Source organism: Aythya marila, assembly GCF_965140915.1.
Source record: "Aythya marila genome assembly, chromosome: 1".
In the NCBI taxonomy this organism is placed as follows: domain Eukaryota; kingdom Metazoa; phylum Chordata; class Aves; order Anseriformes; family Anatidae; genus Aythya; species Aythya marila.
Window position 1 is genome coordinate 41,812,189 of NC_139042.1, and position 23,926 is coordinate 41,836,114.

The window sequence follows — 23,926 nt, forward strand, 5'->3', positions numbered from 1 at the left end:
TGCAAATGCATTGCTTTGTATAGTAAAATGTAAAACTAAAAATAGCTACTTTGGAGAAAAAGAATCATATTTGTCTGGTCAAATTCAATACTGTGGCATATATGCACACATAGAGTGAACACCTATAAATTCATTGACTTAATTTCCTATAATATATCTTTCCTAGCAGCAAACACAAAGGGAACTAATGATTTAAAAATTAATGTGGCAGCATGAGAAAAAAAAAATCCTTTCTAAGATCTTATCAATTACCACTACATCGTCTGTTTAACAATTCATTTTTAAAAAGAAATCAAAATGAATACATACATGTTTTCAAAGGGGCTTTTAACTTCCCTGTACTTTATATGTAATAAAAGACCATCAAAGGTTATAAAGACCATGTATTATAACACAGGCAAATAGTTACTATTGAAAAGAAAGAAAAGACACAAAAAATAGGGAGGGAAATACTTTTGGGAAACTTTGTGGGGCACAAAGCACAAAGGAATTACATATACAGTTTCTTTTAATAATTTGGAATAAATTGTGGTTTTTTTTTGTGCACACGTGACAAACTTGAGTATATTTGTAGAGTCTGATATGTCCAGAATGAACTTGAGTCACATAACCACAGATTAACTGGTATACACATGTAATTGGGATGCAAAACTGCAATGAGTTCAGTTTGCCTGGGATGTTTTGGAGTAGATGTGCATTTATCAGTCAAGTGAAAACCTTTCAACAAATCTCTCATACATTGTGTCAAAACTACTACTACACTAGCAGAATAAAGGTCTTGCAAACAGACCTGCAGAAGAACTTCTTGTTTGGAGGATGGCTCAGTGAAAGTCTCTTTGTGAAATACTCTTATTTGCTACATCACTAAAAAGAATTTTCAGAATTTTGTACCACCTTTATACTCCTTCCTACAAACCCAAACTATTTTATTCAGTAATGTGAAAGGTTTCTGAGATTTCTGTGGGAAAAAAAAAAATAAGATAAAAAGAAAAAAAAAATCTGGCTTCTTAGTAAATAACAACCCATTAAGAAAACAAATTGCAATTTCATTTTTCACCTTTGTCGTCCATTAACCATAATAACTTCTAATGTACTTTAAGCATTCTTGAGCCTCTTGGGCTGAAGGTAGAGACATACTAACAACCTAAAGTGTCTAAAGATTATTTCAGTGATACTGGCTTACTCTAACCTTTTATTTTATGGATCTCTGTATTATCTCTCATGTTACAAATTTGACTATATGTACTGTGTTTAGGGTCTGAGAAATATTGAAAGCTCAAATCAAGATTGATTTCACAATGTGCTAGATGATATACAGCCTAAACTCAATATGTTAAGAAGTAGAGACTGAAGAACTGAAACATGTCAATTAAAAATATATTTGTAGATAGATACCCATCAAGGTCTGTTAAAACCCTTCTATCTCCATTAAAAATGCAATATTCAGAAAAATAGATAATGTATAAAAACTGTTTTGGAAAAAAAAATGTATATACATTTTATAAATATCTCTCTGTGTGTGAATGTGTACAAAAATAAAAACAAACAAATAAAGTATGTTTACACAAGCAGTAACTGGGCAGCAGAGCTGTGAATGAAAATTCCCTTTTAGGTCAACTGCTGACAACTGCCTTTGAAATGGGACTTTTTTAGAGAACTAGCTAAAATCATAACACTGAGCAGAAACATATTTTATGCAAAGTTCTGGAGTGTGTGCTTGCTGATTTTGCCTGAGGACAGGTCAGGTAGAAGAGAATATTAGATGATGTTACAAGTTCCTGAGTTTTTCATACTTCTAAAAATATTGTCATGTGTGTTTCTATATTTATCATGGTATGATGCATATTACTATATATATATATAAGTTTACTTCCGGAAATACAGACTGAATATCTATATGTAGGATGACATTATTATTAGTTCCTTTTTTGATGCTTGACTGCTAACAGTAAAATACAATTCTTAAATTAAAATGCAATATTTAAAGTATTTTCTATTTCACACTAAGGATATTTTGGAATTTGAATATTTTATTTTATAAGATAGTAGCCAGAGGACTAAGACTGTTCATATCTCTGTAGAGAGGGACATAAAAATAGAAAGAAATACTGGGACTTTTTAATATGTGGATTTGATAGAGTTATACCTTAATTGCTGCTATCATAATAGTCAAGAAGCAGTTATTGTTGATTATCTGAAAATTGCCTAAGACATTTCCATTTATATCAAAGTTAAAAAGCTTTTTTGAAAGAAATAATTTAGCTTCTTTTGTGAACTTGGTGAATATTTTATATTTTGTTATAGAAAACTCCATGAACATTTTCAACAGAGTGTCCTTCCCATAACACCTCAACTAACTTATTCAATTTAAAATGTAAGCATGACATTCAGGCTTCATTTGCTGTTGGTGTCAATCTAAAAAAATATAAATTGATGCAGACAGAAAATTCTAATCTGATGCCCTAGGGCCAAATTCAATAAAAGACTTAGGCATCTAAATTTGGTGTTAAAGCAAGTAACTTTTAGGTGTTTGTCCCCCAGAAAGAAATCTTGGGCTGACATGAGCTGGAGCTTACTGCTAGACACGTACTTGTTAGGGGGTGATATAATCTGCCAGTTCCTACAACATCACTTAACAGTATCCAAGCCAGCTACTACAAAGTGGGACCTAATGAAGTTAAGAAATAGAACTGTATTCTGTCTAAGTCAATACAAAGTATTGTGCAGCTACCTGGAGATAGCATATAGACTCTGGGTAGTGGACTGAGCTATGAATTCCACCTTGCAGATTCCCTAAGACCAGAGCCTGGGGTCATAAAGGTAAAGCTATGATGTTAAATTATACTTCTTTTTCCAACATAATGCACAGTGATTAAGGGTACTCTCCAGGAAATGTGTCAATTCTCTTCAATTCTCTTTTCTATCTATAAGGAATTAGGAATCACACCTCTAACCTTAAGGAGGTCAGGGGTAGGTGGTTAACTTTTGTAGTCTTTGTAGTAGCAACTAAATCTACCTAAGAACTAAATAATACTATATATCAGCAGAAATTGAGGGATTTATCTAGAGCAAACTCTTAGGGTCATCGAAACTTTTACTGTACCTGAAAAGACTCAGTCTCTTAATTTTAAAGTAATGAATTGAATGGATCTTTTCTGATACACTGCTTATGCTTCATGTAAGTCCTTTTTTGTGCAAGATCATACCTAGTAAAAACAAATATGCATCACTGAATAACCTATAATCGTAGGTTACAAAATTAGATACTTGGTTTTGATAATGGCCATCAAGTACTTGAACTAACATCACACACTTGAACTTTCCTCCTTCTTCCCAGGATCATTTGCAGTTCTACAGCCTGCTTACAGTAAATTTTGAAAATCTGTTATGTTCTAATAATCAAAAACAAAACAAACAAACAAAAAAACTACTGGAAGTCTAGGGTAATTGACTATTTTGGATATATATTTTTAACGTTATAACATCTTGAATTCTATATTAATTGTGAGGTGGAAGTGCTCTGCAGTGTCTCCAGCTGTCCCCCATAGTTTAGACTGGTAACCTGGCTGAAACACAACATAACTCTCAACAAGTCTATTTCTTTTTTTTTCTCATGGAACCCAAAGAATGGGTGAAACTTTAGATGTGTCTTGCTGGGTCTTGCCCCAGCATGAAGCTGGACATGGCCAAGTTGCATAACTGGAGTCAGAGGATGGAATATGTTCCCAGCACCCACAGTTTACATGTCATCTTTGAGAACAGAAACTCTTCCTGTTTTTCTGCAACAAATACTGACCCAGAGCCCATTGCAAATTTTCCAGTTTATTAGGCAGTAAATCAGATCCATAGAACCTAACTAGGTTCTTGGTAGGATAACGATAAACTAGTTGCAATAGAAGTTGAAAAAAAAAATAAACTCATTTTTGCTACTGACAATAAATCTGGCTGAATTTTTTAATAGAATTACATATGATCTTTGAAAACTTACACAATTCCTGGATCTGGTGAGAAAGATGATTAGCCCCTCTGACTCAACATAAATTCTCATATGTTGATCAGATGTCTCTTTTATAACTTTTTTCTCACTTTAACTTCTCTGTTGAAAACAAATAAATATTCCCTGAGTTCAGAATACTTCAGAGATTTTTGGTCTTCTCATTTCTTTGATGGAAGAGGGGACAAGAAAACACAGGACCTTTCTACTAGGAAGGATTTCTCAAGTTCTCACAGGTTCAATTAAAGGCCCTTTTATACCTGCAGCTGATACATTTGTGCCAACAAATATTTAGAAGAAAACACAGTGATGTTTAAGGTCTCATGGTACTTACTCAGAACACCTGTTCTCCACCCCCACCCCCATTTCTTTTTCTTTTGAATCAGACGATGAGGGTGATGTGGCTTCAACTTTAAGAGTACCACCACCTAAATATATTTGTTTTCCTTTTTTGATGTGATTGCATTCTGACTGATTTGCAGTGACAGAAGTAGATAATTACTATCACCACAAATATCTATAAACTAAATCACTTCTTTTAATACAGATTAGTGCAATATTAAAGTTACAGAATTGGTATGAAAGACATTATAAATGTAGTCATGACAGAAAACAATTTTTAATTTAGTATACCCTATCAATCTAGATAGCCCATGAATATTTACAATTAATTCAGTAGGCTGGAACAAAGGGAGGGGGGAGGGGGACAGGGACAGAATATCGAAGGTTTGACCTAAGGACAAAATGAATTCTCTGCAGTTTTACTGAGAACAGATCTTGGGGGAAAAAAAAAAAAAAAAAAAAAAAAAAAAAAAAAAAAAAAAAAAAAATTGAACTGGCAAACAGATTGGACATCTAGAATACTATTAAAAAAAAAAGGCTTAAAAAAAATGAATGACATATAAAAATAATAGCAATTCTTAATATGTATTTCTATTTGCAGGATTTACCAGTCTGATTACACTTAAGTGAGTAACTTCCAAAGGTGAAATAAAATCATTTATGGAAATTCAAAACAAACCTATTTGATCACATCATATTTCACAGCAGGGATACAATTTGTAGGGGCTGAGCGAGGGCACAGTATAAGCTTAAGAAGGTTGTGTGTGCAATGAACCAAACTAAAGGGTTTATAAAAAAGTAATGTTTCCATTAGTTTGGGGGGTTAATCCTATTAAAAATGACACCTGTCCAAAATAGAAGTGTCCAGATTTTAGTTTTTTCATATCTCACTGTTCAAACACAAGGCAGAGAAAGTATCATAGCTGATAAAATGTAAGATATGGCACAAAAGTCTTATTTTGAAATCTTTGTCCCTGTAGACATTTATCCCAAGTGCTAGTGTACCTTTTGATTTTTCTCTCGCTGTGCTCAAATAAATACTTTTTTTTTTTTCTAAGTCCCAAAATATCTTTTCAAAGTATATTTCATATTTTTAACCACCGTTCCACCAAAATGTTCCTTGTCTATAAAAATGTTTTAAATTTTTATATATTAAGTGAACATAATGCATGAAATACACCTTTCAAAATTCTACTGCCCTTCCAAATACCCCTCTAACAACCTTGTACAGGAACTTTGAATACCAACAGAGATGAAATGGTGTCAAAATCAGTATAACTTCACGTGGACTATTCACCTAGATCAAACGTGTTGGTCATATACTCAATTAAATTTAAATCCCATTATGTAATGTATACCAGCCTCATTTTATGTAATTCCCTAGTTTAATGGTTTGGTATTAGCCTTTTTATTTTTTGCACACATGGACTAATTTTCACGGTGCTCTGTCCCTTTGGGAAGTAGGTTGTTAAAGTCAGCTGGATGAAGACAGAAACTTAATACCTAAACAGAGTTGTAGAAAGGCCAGAGACACAATGGTAATATAAAACCATTTTTCACTCATCTTTCTTCGTAATATTTATGAAATTCCTCCCTCAGATAAATATTGTTCATTAAAGTCAAGCAGCACAAAGTAGAAGAATCTGGGAATCTATAATCCTGTTATAATTGAATTTTTGAAACAATAATCACAGTATTAAAGGAAATCACAATTATTACTTAGCTTTTGAAACAATGCATTTTACAGTGAAACAATAAAGTACTCATATTCATATTACCTTTCTCAATGTGTATTCTTTTTGACTCATGTCCCACATCATGACCAGCCAGATCACCCTCCTTAGGTCCAGGAAGGACATTTGGTGACAAACCCATCAGCATTTGGTTCATAGATAGGCCATTCTGATGGACAGCTGCTAGACACAAGAACAGGCAGAAACAAAATCAACCATCATTTTAACAATACAATTTTTTACTTATTTTATATATTCTTCCTTTTAATTATACATGAATCCTAATAATCATGCAGTTACTTAATTAGTGCTATCAGTAGCCACACAACGAGGGAGTTTCGCTATGCCTTCCTAAAAACAGTTCATTTTCAAAAGAAGAGTTCAGTAACTTTGGACCCAATTGAATATTTGTAAACGTTTTCTTATTTAACAAGAAATTAAATGCAAAATGAAACAATATGGAAAAGAATAGAAGGTTCTAAGTGAGACATTCATTATTTTGGTTATTTTTATTTTGTTTTATATGTTATCTTTTCCAAAATACACACTCTCACTTCCTTAAATTAAGTATTGTAACCTTCCAGCTAAGAAATTATTGTTTTTCAGAAATATACTATCTAACATCAAGTTTGCCAATAAAACTTCTAGAAAAACTCTTTCCAACTGTTCTTAAACAGAGCTTTATGATTCAAACACAGCGTGGAACCCACGACACCCCTATATCCCAATGTTTTATCCCTAAAAATTGTATTTACAAGAGGCTTACACCATCTTCAACAGACCATTTTTTCATATGTAGCCCATATTTCTGTAGTAGTTGTCTTAATCTTGTTGGCACCACAAAAGCAGATGCACATAAGAATCGCTTGTTACATTAACAGGTCAGATAAGAGAGAAAGGGTTGTTTTTTAAGTAAGCCACTGAAATGATTATTTAAGGGACTCTGTTATGATCATCGCATTGGAAGAAAAAAAGTATAGAGCTCCCACTGTTATCTGCTGGTAGGTAAGCAGAGAAAGCTAAAGTAGAAAGCTACCTCTAAAAAAAAAAAAAAAAGTGACATTCCTTAGCAAAAATAATAAGGAACTTTCTGTTTTATTTACTCTTTTACTTCTTTTATTTAAGGGAAAATGAAGAAGGTATTTAATAAAGCAAAAATAGATGACAATTAAAAAAATAAAAATCCATCTTTTGTTGTGCATTGGGGTTTTTTTAGCACTTTACAAAAACCTCGAGAAATAGATAGGTCATATTATATGGGATGCCAGTCTGATCTGTACTCTCAGTCATCCAAGTGATAAGAAAACAGAATTCTCAGCTTGTCATGGACAGGCCTCATTTGTTTCCTTTTGGTAAATCATTTTTCATCACATAGTAAAGACAGATCTTTCATCTGAAAGTCAGTGAAGAGCCAGCTTCCTGAGTCTGCAGAGAGCCTGAATGGAAACACTCTAAAGATCACACATCTGCATCTAACCAACGCAACTACATAATTCATAGTTATTTCTTAACTTTCTGTTTATATGGCAAATACTCCAGTTCCACCTACTGACAAATTCCACTGTGGAAATATGCCTTAAAAGCATAAAAATCTGCAATGGAGCAATAATAAAAGAAAAGGACAAGTACAATATAAATTTAAGTTAATATCCATAAAATAATGGATATTAACTTAATAATATAAAAATAATGGATATTAACAGTCTGGATTATGGAATCCAGCGTCTTTGTCACATAATTTACATCATTTACACAGAGCCTTGATAAAAATAGTATTACTCTGAGACACCATGGTTTAATTTCACTCTGCCCCTTGTAAGATATGAGGCGATAATACTCTGTATCATATGTCTCACCATTACAAGTTTTTACATTTAAAGGGTTTATAAAGTACACATATTTTAATCGATTTAAACTAATTCTTCTCTTTTCCAAGCAATTCTATGATGTCAAATGTTGCTTATGAAGTCAGATTCGATTTAGAAATCAAACTAGAGTAAACAAATTAAATAAAACTCAATTTATTTAAAAAAAGGTTTACACTACATGTTCAGTTCTAAAAATTAATCCAGAAAATTGCTTCCTGTGTGCAATTCTGTATTTCATAGCTTGAATCTTTATGTTTAATATAACATGATGGCAGTTTATATCAGTAACTGTTATTGTAGCATCAGGTATTATGATACTGTAAACTGGGGAATATTGTGTTGGGAGATAGCTATTGCAGATGAACTTTTGAACATGATACCTATGAGATCTATTTAAGACATGGGTATTTAGGTTAGAAAAAACATCTGTCCCTAATCAAATTTAAAGTGGTGACAAGGAGAATAATGTGACCTACGGATTCTGTCTGAAGAGCTCTCAGTCCGTGCAGGAGAGCTGGACACACTGCTGCTTCGATGAGAGGATGGGTGGCTGCCAGGTCTTCGACCCTCTTCAAGAGAAGGAGCAGGAGAAGGACTGTCTGGAACACGTTCCTATACCCCATGAAAAATAAGTTCAAAAAAAGGCATGTTAAAACTAAAGCTTTGTGGCTTCCAAACATAATTTCCCTAAACTGTATCTACCTCCTAGGTCACAACCAATTTTTTTTTGCCTCTGTTGAGGTGTCCAGGATTTGCAGAGTATTATCAAAGGAAACTTAACAATTTTAGGACTCTAGATCTAGAATAGATTTTACTATTCAGCATTAAAGTTTCTCTCATCTGATCAGAATTTTAAGACACCTTCCTGACTACTTATAAAAATAAAGTTTTATTTTTTTATTTTTATTTTTTTTAGTCACTTGAAATCAGTATGCTGTTGACCCTATGTCTGAAACTGTTGTCCAAATGCATCTTGAACTCCAGCAGGCTCAGTGCTATGACCACTGCCCTGGGAAGCCTGTTCCAGTGCCCTCTCAATGAAGAATATTTTTCTAATATTCAGCCTGAACCTCCCCTGACAAGGCTTTTTTCCCTCAGGTCCTGTTGCCAGAGAGAAGAGATCAGCATCTTCCCCCCTCAGCTGTCATTGTGAGGAAGATGTAGGCTGCCATGTAGGCCCCTCAGTCTCCCCTCCTCTAGGCTGAACAAACCAAGTTATGATAGCCGCTCCTCATATGTCTTCCCCTTCACCACCTTTGTAGCCTTAATTTTATTTCTGTACATATTTGCAATCAAATATTGTTCAGTGTACTTCAGGGTTTGAGCTATAAATTCCATTCTTAGTCATACCCATTTGTAAGTGTTAAATACATGGGAGCAAGTAGTATCTACTTACTGACTGTATTGTATCATTTTAATCAGTGCTTAGAAGCAGTGACACACAATTCAGCTCCTAGAAGCAAGGACAGTGATACTGTAGTTTGTCATACAAGCTATTGAGATGATTGGCTAACATAGGTGTGTATCCTAATTTCTGTTTGGATTGTTCACATAGACAAAAACTCCTCTTCTTTAGGCTAAACAAACCAAGTGATGTTGGCCACTTCTCATAAGTCTTGTGCTCTAGACCCTTCACCATCTATGTAGCCCTCCTTTGGGGTTTTCTAATAGTTTTATGTTTTTCTTATATTGTGGCACCCAAAATTGCACACAGTACTTGAGGTGTGACTGCACCAGCGCAGAGTAAAGTCAAACAAATGCTTCCCTTGACCTTGGAATGGTGTGCTTGATGCACCCCAAGATATGGTTGGCTCTTTTGGCTTCCAGGGCACACTGTTGACTCATAATCAAATTCCCATCAACCAAAACCCACAGATCCCTCTCCATGGGGCTGCTATCTACCCTCTCACCCCCTGTACATATATCCAGGACTGCCCTTTCCCAGGTGCAGAATCTGGCACTTGCACTTGCTTGTCATATTGTCTTGTTAAACTTAAAGTCCAAATGTCTGCTAAAACTATGAAGCACAAACCTGGAATGAACCACACTTATTCTTACATTGTTTTTCATTTTTGGCTTTGTAACTACTTCAAAGAGGGGGAAAAATGCCCACCCACGTTTCTCTATCAAGAGGAAAGCATAGCTGGGAGGAGCTAAAATGTGCCTCAAGATGTCCCTTGATTCTGAAAGTTAGAACATGAAGACTGTGATTGTTTGATCTGCTGTATGAGAACTGTAGCAGGGAGAAACATCCAATATTTACAAAGAACTTTGAAAGATACAATGAATAAAGAGAGATGAGTTCAGAATAGTCCTTCACAGAAAATTATCTGTCTTCCCCTGCAGTTTCCTGTTTAGTGCTAATAGCTCCCAAGACTGTCATTGCTAAAATAGGTGTGAATTAGGTTGTTTTGGTTAAATACTGATAAAAATAAATAATTATTATAATGGAAATCTAGTCAGGGGCCTGAAAATGTTAAACTAACTTCCTTCCTTCCTTCCTTCCTTCCTTCCTTCCTTCCTTCCTTCCTTCCTTCCTTCCTTCCTTCCTTCCTTCCTTCCTTTCAATTGAAATTCTAGTTTCTAATGAAACTAACAAAGAGGCTGTATACACTCAACTCCTTAAAAGCTTTCAATAATGAAATAATACACGATATGTTTAATAACATATATGAAAGCTTCCTGATGCGAATGTCTTAAAGGTGTTTGTTTATTTTTCTGAAGAGAAAACACTTTAGCAGCAGTCATTGCTCTTCATGCACAACAGGTAGATGAATATTTATTTTGTTTAATGCATTATTGAATGCTATGAAACAGCAACAAAACTATCAATAGTAATCAATAGATCCAGGTAAGCTTTATAATAAATATTTGCTAAACTTGAGATTGTGATTACAAAGGGATTCAATGGGCTTATTGATGGAGTGGAAGAAGACCTTTCAGAGCAATGTATCAAGACATTCAAGTGGATTCCACTTTAATAGACTAGGATTTTTAAGTCAAAAACATTGATGAGGATAGTTTAACTGCATCATAGCTCTAGGCTTATTATGACTTTGATTGTATTTATATGTCCATGAACTGGGAATTCAAGAGGAGGATTATAGTTAAGATGTTTTCCAAATGTAGAAGATTTATTTCTTTAGATTTAAGCGGATTTAAGCATGCACAGTGTACAGATTTGGTATAAACTGAAACACAGTATATCTAATCATTCATTTAATATATAATTTCATTGTTTGGCATGCAATATATTGTTCTTAGAAGGGTTTCATTAAAATGAAATCCAGTGAGCATGTAAGATTTGAATACAGAGCTGCAGAGTAAATTAATTTATTTAAACAGCTTAATTTGTTTATCCTATTTATTTATGTGCGCTTTTACAGCATGTATTATGAGATGGAGAGACCAAAAAGAATGCACAGGACAGAAAAATATAATTATCATGCAAACAAAACAGATAATGAGTTTTATTCATATATAATATGACATAGCAGAAAAACTCTATGAGAAAAATATATATATTGGCTTTATCAATTCATTTTTAGAATACCCTTTAACCTAACAAGAAATAGGATTGCAGAAATGGGGAATGAATTAATTGAATAACTTAACTCATTTTTTATATCCTTGCTTCATAATTCAACAATCAATAGTATAGTCCATAGCAATTTTTTGTCTTTATCAAAACTAGCTGCAATAATAAATGGAAATTCTGCTAATAATATAATGAAATCCTCTGTAGCTCTAAAAAGTCACAGTGATAAACTAATGGTGCTGGAATATCAATATAAACTGTCTTCCTTACTACAGATTTTTGTGTATAAAAGATGGATTCTGTCTGTGGTAAAATATTAACTTTACATTTATAATTACTTCACTTAAATTTTCTCAGAAAAAGAAATGTGCAAAAATGTATTCGATAAGTAATTCAGATGATCAGAACTTTTTTTTGTAACATCTGCTAAATGTCACTTTTGTATAAATAAGAAAAAAATAAAGAATTATTTTTGGTGTTAAAATCCTGGCAATAGAAAACATCTAGGATATGGTCCATTATCCATTATTTTTCCTAAAACTTGTTCATTCTTAGGACAAACTCAATTCAACTTAATTAAAAATATTTCTAGAGAATCTGCTGTTGGCTTGTAATGTCATTACAGTAGTTGTCTTCTAGCAAACAAACAAACAAACAAAAAGAAATTGAGTGACTTTATTTCAAATGTTTTGCTAAAAATGTAGTTATAAGAAGAAAACCATGAGGGGTTCAGTTTGAAATAGACAAATCTGTTTGTTGGTATCTAAATGCAGCTTTGACACATTAGATAGATATGAAACTTCAGAGACAACCATATTCAGGATGAAGGTGCAAGTGTCTCAGTCAATTGAGATATACACAGTAAAGCCAGTGTAGCCTCATCCAAAACAAGATACCTATGGTTTAATTCAACTGCTCACATGCAGATATTCAGTGCCATTTGAGACACAGAAGAATTTTGAGATGTCCATAGTAAATTGACATGCAGAACCTACAAAAAATCCAGGTGGCAGCAAGATGCCAAAAACATTCTTTACATATAGGCTGATAAGATGAATAGATCCTAAAACTCAATATTTACCAGAAAACAAGAAATGCAGAATTATTTATCACTTGGAAAATATAATCCCCGCTAACCAACTTTTTCTCCGTTCTTTGCTTGCTTACTCATGAGAAAACGTAGTGTGAACAATGTAGTGCATATGTTGCAATTTAAGATATGTTGAGCCAACATTTCAAAATACTCAGGCATCAGAAGTGGAGGCTATAATAAGCAAATGGGCAATGCACTTATAAGGGACAAATTCAGAGATTTAGAGCCAAATTTATTTCAATATTCTTTACAATTATTTGCAAATAATGAATTCTAAGTATTTAAGAATCTCATGTTTAACTCTTCCAAAAATTCTTCTACCATACTTGGAACATTCACTACAGGGACAGCTGTGTTCTTACCCCACTTACCCCGCTGATATTACAAGTTACAGACCCTCAATATCAAGTCCATTTTATAAATAACAGTTCTTGTTCTTGTGAAAAGGTGGTTGTTGTTTGTTTGTTTGTTTTTATTATTATTATTATTATTTAATTTTTGTTTGTTTGTTTTATTATTATTGTTTGGGTTTTTGTTTGTTTGTTTTTTCAAGAACATAACCCACAACTGTCTCAGTCTGTCCAAGTAAAACAGAAATGTCTTGCTGTACTTATCAACACCCCTCTACATTTTTCAAACAGCTTTTTGCATAGACGCAAAGACTCATTCCTAAGTAAATTCTTATTAAGAGTTATCTGAAAATATTAGAACCAGAATGGTACCAATATGGTAACCAGAACACCATACACATTTCTTCCTTATATATGTTTTTTTCTTCTTACCAGGTACTAAAAAGTAGTTATTCAACATAAATCTATTTAAATCTTTTTTTTCTGCTCCAGCAGCAAAAAATTCATTCTTTGGAAAGTGCAACCTTACCAGAAGTCTTACCCAAATACCTACCACCAGGTAAAGTTGATGGAGTTCAACTGTTGGTCCCTTTATCACTATCCTAAATTATATATTTCAGGTAATACATATAGGATTAATTAATCTGCTCCTAAAATGATGGACAAGGAAGTATACCTTCTAGGTTTTCACCACTTCAGCCTTCCCACAAACGTTCTTTTATTCTTCACCATTCCCATTCCTTAGCGACAAAATTCCAGAATCATTCTAATAAAATTTGAATGTGACTACCTCCAATAGCCATCCATTTTTATTTTATTTTTTTTTTAAATCTTCTGCATATTTCTCTCCTACAGGTAATTTTAGTCTTTCTCTTTTGTTCTAATCTGCTTCTCCATAAGACTCATCTCTTGGGCTTAGTCATCCTTTAAATTTAGGCACAGACTGAGTTTTAGACATACAACTGAGATTATCTGAAAAGATACATCATTATTAATACTATTCACCTTTCTTGATGCTCTTCAGTGTTGAGCAAACTCTTTTAAGGACATTTCTTTTTTAAGTCATGCAGAAGACAAAATCATGTCCAATGTCATACTTTTCAATAGTTTGGGTGACTTCCTACTGGGGGAAGGATACATGACAAAAAATGTTCCATACACTGTTAATTTTCAAAATTAAAAATAGTTTTTTGTTTGTTTGTTTGTTTTTGTGATAAAATTATAATCATCTCTTTCCAAATGACCAAAGCACAGCTTCTTACTCTTTCGTTAACTACTTGACCCATTTTGAACTTGAGTTGACAACTATGTCAGGAATGGCTTTCTTGTGAAATGACATACTTATTTGATATTGTACTAGTTGAAAGACTGAAAGAAGTGAATCTCTCAGCTCTTTTTTATATTCCTTGTAAACAGGACATTTTGCTTTTACAGTTTTATCTTTCCTTGAGCTTTAGCCTATAGTGCTATCAGACTCCAAATTAATGTTTAGTCTGAAGAAGTACAAGATGTTAATAATTATTTCTTAACTTCCTCGGTCACTACTATAAAATTGGTGTTCATTCAAGCTGTCTGAATGCTACACATTTTTATTTTCTGTTTCTGTTTTTGAATAGCACTATCAGCTTATCTGATCTTGCTGATATCTCACTGATGCAAATGTTGTCTTGTTGTCTTTTTTTTCTATTCTTTTATTACACACGTTTCTAATCCCAATCAAAATTCACAACTTCAAATGTTTTGTATTGTCATTAATTATACTATTGAGGTTTTTGTTATAATATTTGCCTTTTTATCTATTTTTGATATTTTTCATCTGCATTTTTTCATTTTTTTCTACCTTACTGATAACTGATACCACAAAATGTAGAAAGTGATTAATAGACAAAAAGACTATAGATTTGTTTGATTTTTATTTCTCTCTTTACTGCATGATCATTGGGAATATCAGCAGAAGTTAACTGGCTAGAAGGAAAAACAGACTAACAAGTAACAGTTTAACTATTATTTCAACCAAATCCCTTGAAATCATGGTCTGTACATAAAGCATAGCCAGGTGGTGAGTTTCACAGGCCACAACAGATTTAAAAAGAGAGAGAGAGAGAAAGGCTAGCTGTCCTAGTGAAACCAGAGCAGCACCTGGTATTGCAATAATGACGAAGCAGGATCATTTCTGGAAGTGTCACTGAGCTTCTGGATTCTGTGTGTTCTCATTAAAATGTCCTGACAACTATTTTGGAACCACTTCTTATTTGAATGTATCCTTTCAACTGAATTCAAACTCAATTCTTTTTTGCCTTGGAAAATACATATTTGGACTATATGTGTGTATATATATATATATATATATATATATATATATATATATATATATATACACACGTATATATACGTATTCCTATATATTCCTCTATGGTATACAATGCACATAGGCATTTATGTATGCAACATGCAAACGCATAGACATGCAAAAAACTTCTTCAAATTGAATTATCACTTTCTTATTGGCAGGTTGGACAGACTTTTCTTCATTTTTTCCCCCTCTCTTTCTCTGAAAATCAGGTCTTACTTGAAAAATAAAAACATTTAAGAATAAGAAGCAGTGGTATGAATTCATTCCACAAGGTCAATCAAAACTGTAGATCCAGCCAAACACCAAGAATGAGATTCATTTAGCTAAATGTAGTTGTCTACAGTACAAATATCTACATCTGAGCTTCTCACCTTAGGCTTATTGTTTTTCCATACATTTATCCTTCAAGGTACAATTCACTTCACTCTATAAAGTAGATATCTAAAAAAGGTTCAATGAGTTGTGCCTTAGAAGACAGCAAAATGAATCCCATCCATTGTACCTCATGGTCATTTTAAATCAAATTAATTTTACATCACATACATAGTTCTCTGTTACACATATGCAAATTGACAAGCAGAAAAAAATATATACTATCTTCTCTGTATCATGTGAGACATTTATCTGCAGATATTTGCTTTACACAAATCACTTCACATAAGCATACTGTTTAAACAGTAATAGAATCCCGTATTATACCAACAAAGACATTATTCCCAGTTACATGCCAGGTACACAGGAACCATCCTCTAAGTCCATAATAAAACAATCTGTAAGATCTTCTTACACTAAATAAACTAACAGTACTAGAAGTGTTCATATACATATTTATGTTAACTTAAAGAAAGAAAGATTCTGACTAGCTTGGTGATTTTCTCTATTATGCACAAGTTCATACGTACAATTTTAAGATGTACTATTCTTTGTGGTCACAACAAAAAGAAAATTAAATATTAATTGTTTTTCCAGTCTAAACATCTAAAGCTAGATATTTCAGGAGCTAGTAAGTGTTCTTAGATTTATTCTAGACTACTTAGAGTATTTTCTTTACTATTAGTAAATATGTACCACTATTTACGTTTTTTTTATATATATTAAATCAAAATTCTCTTTATACAAAGAATTGCTATGTCATATGTATCAGATAACGAAGAAATGAAAATAGCTTCATTCACAAATTGAAGAAAACTACTTTAAAGTAACAACACGCAAATGTCTCTAGAAATAATAAGTTATCTGAAAAATCAGGTTTTTTTCATTAGGCATTCAAAAAAGTTCATTTTTAGCAATTTGGCATATAACTATTTTGGCCTCAATAATTTTCTGTAAAATGAATATAGTATACGTCATGTTGCAAATATGTATCCACCACTCTTTGCGTGTTATGTTTCTGTAAGGCACAGAAGTATCCATAGGAAACTTCTGCATTCCACACCAGATTCAGGAAAAAAAAAAAAAAAAAAAAAAAAAAAAAAAAAAAAAAGTTAAATGAGACAGACACTGATTTAAAAAAAAAAAAATCAAATTCTGAACAACTAACCATTTACTGAATGAGGTAGGGGTCCTGTGGAAAAATATAATATATGATTGTGAATTTAAAATTTTACCATAACACTACGAAATGCAACGTCATAACTTTAAAGTTGCAGGGGCATTCTAGCATTTCCTGACATTGTCTTTTGAAATTTGAGGATGGTCCTTTAATGAATGTTATTTAATGGATGTTATGGCTTTGGATGTTATTTTATTCATTGCATCCAGAGAGACACTTTTAAAGATTTTTCAGTATATTCAGTATATATTTTCAGTCTGATATCAGAAGGCAATTCTGGCAGTCTTCTTCAGTTTATAGCACAGGAAAATTGACTTTATTAGTAACAACAGTGAAGTGGAATGGTTTTCTATCCGGGATGTCTAATTGTATTTTCAGGGTACTTCCTATGCCTTTTTCTCTACGGGGTGGTGTGTCAGCCAATTTTAAGAGATAATTTAACTAATACCGTTAAAAAATAAAAAAAAATAAAATAAAAATAAAAAAAATAAAAAACACCATTTCCATAACTGGAAAATAAGTTATCAGTAAACTCTTCTACACTGAAATACTGTGGCCAATATATTTTAGGTTTAAAACTCTGCACTACACTCAAGGCTATTTACACAGTAGTCATAGAAGACTTCTACAGTCCCTTTCTCTGCTGTCTACACCCTCAATGAAGTGAACCTGTTCATTTTTTTCTTACAGTCATCTTCCTTTCAGGTCCACTCTCTGAACTTCCTCACCACCATTCTCCCTTGAAATTTGTAAATGTATGTTGTTCCTATGTCATTGTATAGCAGTTTAGTATTTCTTCTCTTGGTCTATTATTCGGACTTTCTGGCAGCAATTACAGGCAAAAAAATATATAGGAACATCAAATATGTTAATAGTAATACACATGTATTTTCAGTGAAAGATGGAAAAGTAGAAGAATGTCAAAATAAAATTTCATATCAGAATAAAAATTCATATCAGCCTATAAAATCAACTGTCATCTACTATCTTAGTTTATTAATTTCATTGTCAATTTCTGCTGTTGGATGACAAGAAGGCAACCAGTGCTGTGACATATTTAGAGAATTAGAAAAATTTAGTTTCATGTATTTAAGATACAGTGGAAACCTACTATGCCAATGGTTACTTTTTCAAATGAAGTTATTCTTTACTTTGTGTGTGTGTGTGTGTATGTTTTGTGTTTTTTGTTTTGTTTTGTTTTGTTTTGTTTTGTTTTTCCCACTGTATTCTTATTTTTTCCCATAACTATTAGTAATATTCCATGGACAAAGTGCAATTTTTAATTCTGGAATTCTGCTCTGTTCTAACTATCAGAGTAGAATTTTTCATGTTGCTATTAATATAAGACATGTCCATAATATTTTCATATATCTTTCTACTGACTGAAAAAAATATATATATATGATGTAGTGAAACTGCTAACAATCCGAGCCTTTGAAAACAGGTGATGAAAGCCACCTCATATCTAAAGCATCCCCAGGTCACAGCTGTCACACCGCTATTCATTGCTGTCACAGTCTGCTTTCCCTGGTTGTTGTTGCTCTCCTCTTATTCATCCAACTCATATATCTAAACATTCCGTCACAAAACAACATCTAATGTTTGTCTTATGTTCGAAAGGGCAAAAAACTATTCTGAAATATAATTCTGAAGATTTTAGAGCTCAGAGTTCATTGCCAAAAAAAAAAAAAAGTGTTGCTTTCTAAGTTTTCCCTTATAATTTAGTCTTTGTCTCATCTCCTGAACACAGCAGGATAAAATGTTTGGTTATAAATGATCTCAGCTTTATCCCACCTTTTTATCATGAAGAAATTAAATATTACCCAGTAATAGAAACGCATTTTAAGCTTTGTGAGTTTAAAGATAACAACACTAACTGTGAACTCAGTGAATTGGAAAAAAAGGTCAGCAAGTCATCCACTGTGGCACTGTTCACAGTTCTAGTATCCAGTAAACCAGGTTATTTATAAGCTGAAGACTCCTGTTTTCTAAGACTGAATTTCATTTCCATTTACTTAATTAGATATGGTAACTCTGGATTTACTTTTCAGAGTAGAAATTTCTCATAGGTTATCTAACTTCAAAGTTTAAACTTATATAGTACTCTAATTTCAAATCTACACTGACATTTCAGGTTATAAAGATTAGCTTAACGATGAGTGATTCACAGTCCTTTTAAATCAGCTTCTGTAAAATTGTAATTGAGGAAAAGTATTTAAGTAAACCAAGGTTAAAAGATCGATCCAGAAGATAATGAAAACAAAGCCAAAGAGCCTAAAAATATAGCAGTATAAGGAAAATATTATTCTAATAACAAACATTCTTGTAAAAGAGAGCAACTTCACTGTTTATCCATTCCTACAAAAATAAAGGAAAAGCAGATTTGACCTTCTCACTTAGATCTATTCTCTAAAATATTTATTTTAGTTGTAGTAAAAGCTATTATTCATTGCTAGTGTAAGGTTCCGAAAGTATGCTGATTGAAGTTTGCTTCTCAACTTCTCAGTGCGTATAATTCAACAGGCACTAAACTCACAGCCTCTGATTATTTCTAGTGAGGGAAAGGTAAATTTCCAGCAATGTTATTTCCATGCTGATGGGAAGAAAATCCCCCAAACAATAACCTTGAGTTTTTATGTTGATCAGGTTTTGTTTTCAATCCAGTTTAGTATTAAAAAACAGGAGCATAATAGGCTGTGTTCTCTCTATCCACATGACCATATTCATCTTTCCTAGGCAAAAGCAGAGGACATGAATCTAGAGTTATGGTGTACCACAAAGATGCTGAAGAGTAGAAAAGTATGTATAAGTTCCCGAGCCTTAAAGAATTACTGAAATAATTATATGCAGCAAGATGTGAGTTTTGTATGGCAGTTTATCACTCTTTTATTTATATATTTACCTTTAATATAAATGTATAGTGGGTAGTACGCTACATATTTTGACTGAAGATACAGCAGTGCTTAGATAGTGTCTCCATCAGGTTCTATGTAAATGTCCCTAAACCATGAACTTAAATGTATAAACATTAAAAAAAAAAAAAAATGTATTTCACTTCTGAGTGAGAATGCGCTTCAAAAAAGAACATAAGTTAATTTGGCCATTTAAAAACACTTAATTATAAATCCACGTCTTTCCAGTTACTTGTTATGTGCAAACCAGATGGGAACATCAAACCTGTTTTGTTAAATAATGTGCAAAATGTTATGAGAGGAGCTGCACAAAAGTTGGTTGCTATGATGAAGATTTTTGTAGCATAAATAAAGAACTGTTGAATTTTCATAGGTATATAAGAAAAGACAAAGAGATGATAAATAGTGCTGATTATTTATACAAGCATATGCTTAAACAATCAAGATTTAGGGGGGAAAAAAAGTTACAAAATGCTGCTAAAATAATTCAAACTGAAAATCAAAATTTTCTGGGTATTTTCAAGTTCTTCACCTAGGTTAGACCAAAACTATCTTTCTACCTAAATGAGCTACAAGAGTGAGCCTGTTTAGAAGTTAAAGAACTCTGGGATAAGGAAAATCTGGTATGGCGCTGTCTATGGTTAAAATAATATACATAATTACATAATGACAAAGTCTCTCTTTCAGAGTCCAATATTTTTAAACCTATTAGACAGATTTAAATTAGATGAGTTAGAGTTACATCTCAGTTCCAGGGTCATTATCTTCCCATAATTGGTTTAGATCTAAGAACACACCAGGCCCACTTCCTACAGCCTGCTTTCCACAGAAGTGTTTTTGTTTGTTTGTTTTTTGTTTTGTTGTTTGTTGGTTTTTTTTTCTCATAACCTGGGAGCTATGTTGCATTCCAAATGCAAATTTTTGGCAAAGTTTTGAACAGAAAGTTAAAAATACTAGTGAGGATCAAATTTTGAATTCTTATATATGAAATGAAATAGCTCACAGATGATGAAAGAGAGGGAAATACTAGGAAAAATAGTGAAAACAAAGTTTTGTTGCTAAAGTAATTCATAATTTTCAAGTGTAGTTTTGCACATGCTCCTCCATCAAAACTTTTGTAGCTCCTGATTTGAAGGTCCAAAAGATTTTACATTTACCCAGATCTTGTCAAAGGGATTGTGTTAAATGACAGATTTCCAATATAATTGTAAAATATCAAGTAACCAAATAACATTTATTTATTTTGTTGTTTGTTCATTTGTTTGTTTGCTTTCTAATGTAAGGAAGTTATGTAATAGCACAAAAGTAACTAGCACACAATACTTTTTGTATCTTGTGTATTAGAACTAAAGAAGGATAAAAATGCAAAATGTAAATATCTGAATTAATGTCAAATCAAATCATAAATATCTGGTAGTAAGAGAAAAAAAGCTTTTAAAATAAATACAGATCATCCTCAGTCAAAAAAAACAGAAGACTCCATGCCTCTGCTAAATAAATCTCTGACCAAATTGATTTGGGATGGAGAAAGGGCTAGACTGCTACTCTTATAGGCAATAAAACCTAAAATGGGTAGATATTTTCAGATTGAGAGTTCTCTATAGTACTATTATTATGGCCTGGAGATTATTGGGTCTGTTCTGTGTAACTTTATTACATTCTGTTCCAGCATTTGGCAATTTAGAGACAAAGTATTAAGCCTTTCAGCCTTCAGATACTTTGCAGCATTTCAGTTCAAATGCTTAGAATTACAAATTGGAAGAACAGACAGACTCCATCTTTGTTTGTTTTAATTTAACAATGAAATCATGTCTTACTTTATCTTGAGGAACATGCCATTAGATTACAGACTATTAAATATGAGAAACCAGAAAGCTGTGTATTCTGTATGAAAAGTGCTTCAGCTTGAGCATTACTTTAATACTTATGATATGGGAGAGGAGAAGGTAGAACTAGTGACCAGTAGCCTACTGTTCTCAGAGCTACATATTGACTTTATGACTTACCTTGTGAGATCTGACACCTACCCATCTTTGTAATACTTATGATGGCTCTGGCTGTGCTAGATTTATTTTACTTTATTTTTAATATACTTACCTTAATAACAGATGTCTCAACTCTGGATGGAGGACTCTGCACTTGTGCTGCTGCTGCCATGTTGGCAATGGTACTAAGGTGATTCATCTGGCTCATAGCCATTGTGACAGATGCTGGAGGTAGGCTCACAGGAATTAATGGGTGGGGCATCATCATAAAAGGAAGTTCCAGTCCTGGTGGGGAAAAAATAAATGCAAATAGGATTACTTCTTTTCTCTCTCTATATATATATTATATAAATATAAATACTTTGTGTTTTTTTTCTGTTTTCTCCTCATGGACAATACTCAACTTATGGATGACAAGATGGGTCCCATATCAAGACAAAGCAGCAATGCGTCTTTTCTTTTCTGGGATGTGCATATGTAAATCACTAGCAACCATGGAGGGTTTTTAGATACAAGTAGAGGCTATTAGACATCTTAGTTTGTTCATATCAGTGTAATGTTGTACAGTGTCATTGATGAGCAAAGGCTGTTTATTATCTTTTATAATATCTGCTGTAAAGTGACTTAGCAATGCATTACCATGCCACTTATACACTGGTTAATAATTACTTTAAGTATCAATTTTATTGCATACATATTTGTTCTTTATCAACTCCACTTCCCCAGCTAGAACTTTGAAGAAAGTATTCCAATATCCCCCATAATTTTGACTTTTTGATAGCCTATTTATGTAAACACAAAATCAAGACAGGAATTGGAAGACTACTGATGTTAGTGCTGAAAGATGTCAACCCGTACCATTTGGCAGAAGGTGATTCTGTTGAAGAGGGTTGAGAGGATGGCTAACTGGAACATTATGCTGTCCAGGCAAGTTGGGGTGGTTAACAGAGGACTGTGATCCCTGGGTGGGGGGAGACTGAAGTTTTTCTTTATCCCAAGAACCATCACTGCTGCCTGTTGGGAATGAATATATATTATTTGGATGAAGGAAAACTCCAAATTTTTAATGTCTGAATCTGCAAGGAAGGCCAGCAATTTAACCTTCCTTGCAAGTGGCAATTTTCATTTATTTATTTATTCAATATGTGGGCTGGGAGAAGGGCAATTTATTTTTCTTTTCTGTTGTTGTTGGTAGTGGTGTTGTGTGTTTATTTATTTATTTATTTTTGGTGGTGGTGGTGTGTTTTTTTTTTTCATCTGCTGAAAAAAAATATGCAAGGATAACTTATTAATTTGAGTTAGAACAGACTTAAAAGTATTATAGTGGTGTTCAATCACACGAATTTATTGTCTGATGTATTAATGTTTTTACATATACTTTTGACATTCATAGTAAATAAAACCATGTTTTATATGTTTATTACATTAAAAAAAAAAGTTTTGTCTATTATTCCAATTAAAATTTAAACTACATTCATATTTCTTCCTGTACTTTTGAATGAACAAACATTATAGGAATTAACTAAAATATTCATTTATTGAACATGCTTGGGTGACCTTTTCTTGTTGTATATTATATTTTTATTTTGCATTATTAATTAAAATGTAAGGAAATATTAATTGATTCCTTCAGTCTCTTTTTAGTGGAATGGACTAACAGCAAGGAAAAGTGTGGACAAAAAAAGGGTTGAGATGAGCAATAGTTCATGTAGTTGAGCATTTTTGCTGGGCCCCTGATAAAAAATACACACAGAGCTAAATGGAACAATAGAATTAAAGGACAATAAAAACTATTAACCTGTATGGCTTTGTATAGTAGAAATAGAAAATCCTTTCTTAAGACATTATTTATTGTACATATTCATGTGCAATGCTCAGATTGAGTATATATGTGTCTACACATATGAAGAAATCCATAGACTATTGTATGTTTGTATATTTATCATATAAAATCAATAAACAATGTTTGAATATATCAATAAATCACTATACCTATGAATTCCCAGCAGCATTAATATACACATCAGCAATATCTGACCTCTTCCTTTTTCATATGGAGTGCAATTTCACCTTCCTGACAATGTTTCTGCTGTTTTCATGTGAATTTTTCTTGATAAGGACTTCAGGATAATATTAGTCAAAGTCTATTTAATCTATACTCAGCTTATATTTAGCATTGAAGGTTACAATGAAGTGCATATTTCTG

The 23,926-nt window shown here is 32.7% G+C and overlaps 1 protein-coding gene across 6 annotated transcripts in view; it reads right to left on the reverse strand.

Annotated features, from left to right (window-relative positions):
• DACH1 (dachshund family transcription factor 1) overlaps window positions 1–23,926 on the reverse strand; it is a 373,305-nt gene that overhangs the window by 100,399 nt on the left and 248,980 nt on the right. For 3 of the 6 annotated variants that reach the window (XM_082769959.1, XM_082769961.1, XM_082769962.1), the window contains exons 4-7: window positions 22,579–22,734; window positions 21,833–22,005; window positions 8,414–8,549; window positions 6,115–6,252 (exon numbers count right to left, since the gene is read on the reverse strand). In XM_082769959.1, coding sequence (XP_082626085.1) covers window positions 6,115–6,252; window positions 8,414–8,549; window positions 21,833–22,005; window positions 22,579–22,734 — 603 coding nt within the window. The remainder of the gene's footprint in view (window positions 1–6,114; window positions 6,253–8,413; window positions 8,550–21,832; window positions 22,006–22,578; window positions 22,735–23,926) is intronic. The other 3 variants (XM_082769960.1, XM_082769964.1, XM_082769963.1) reach the window with 3 other exon arrangements.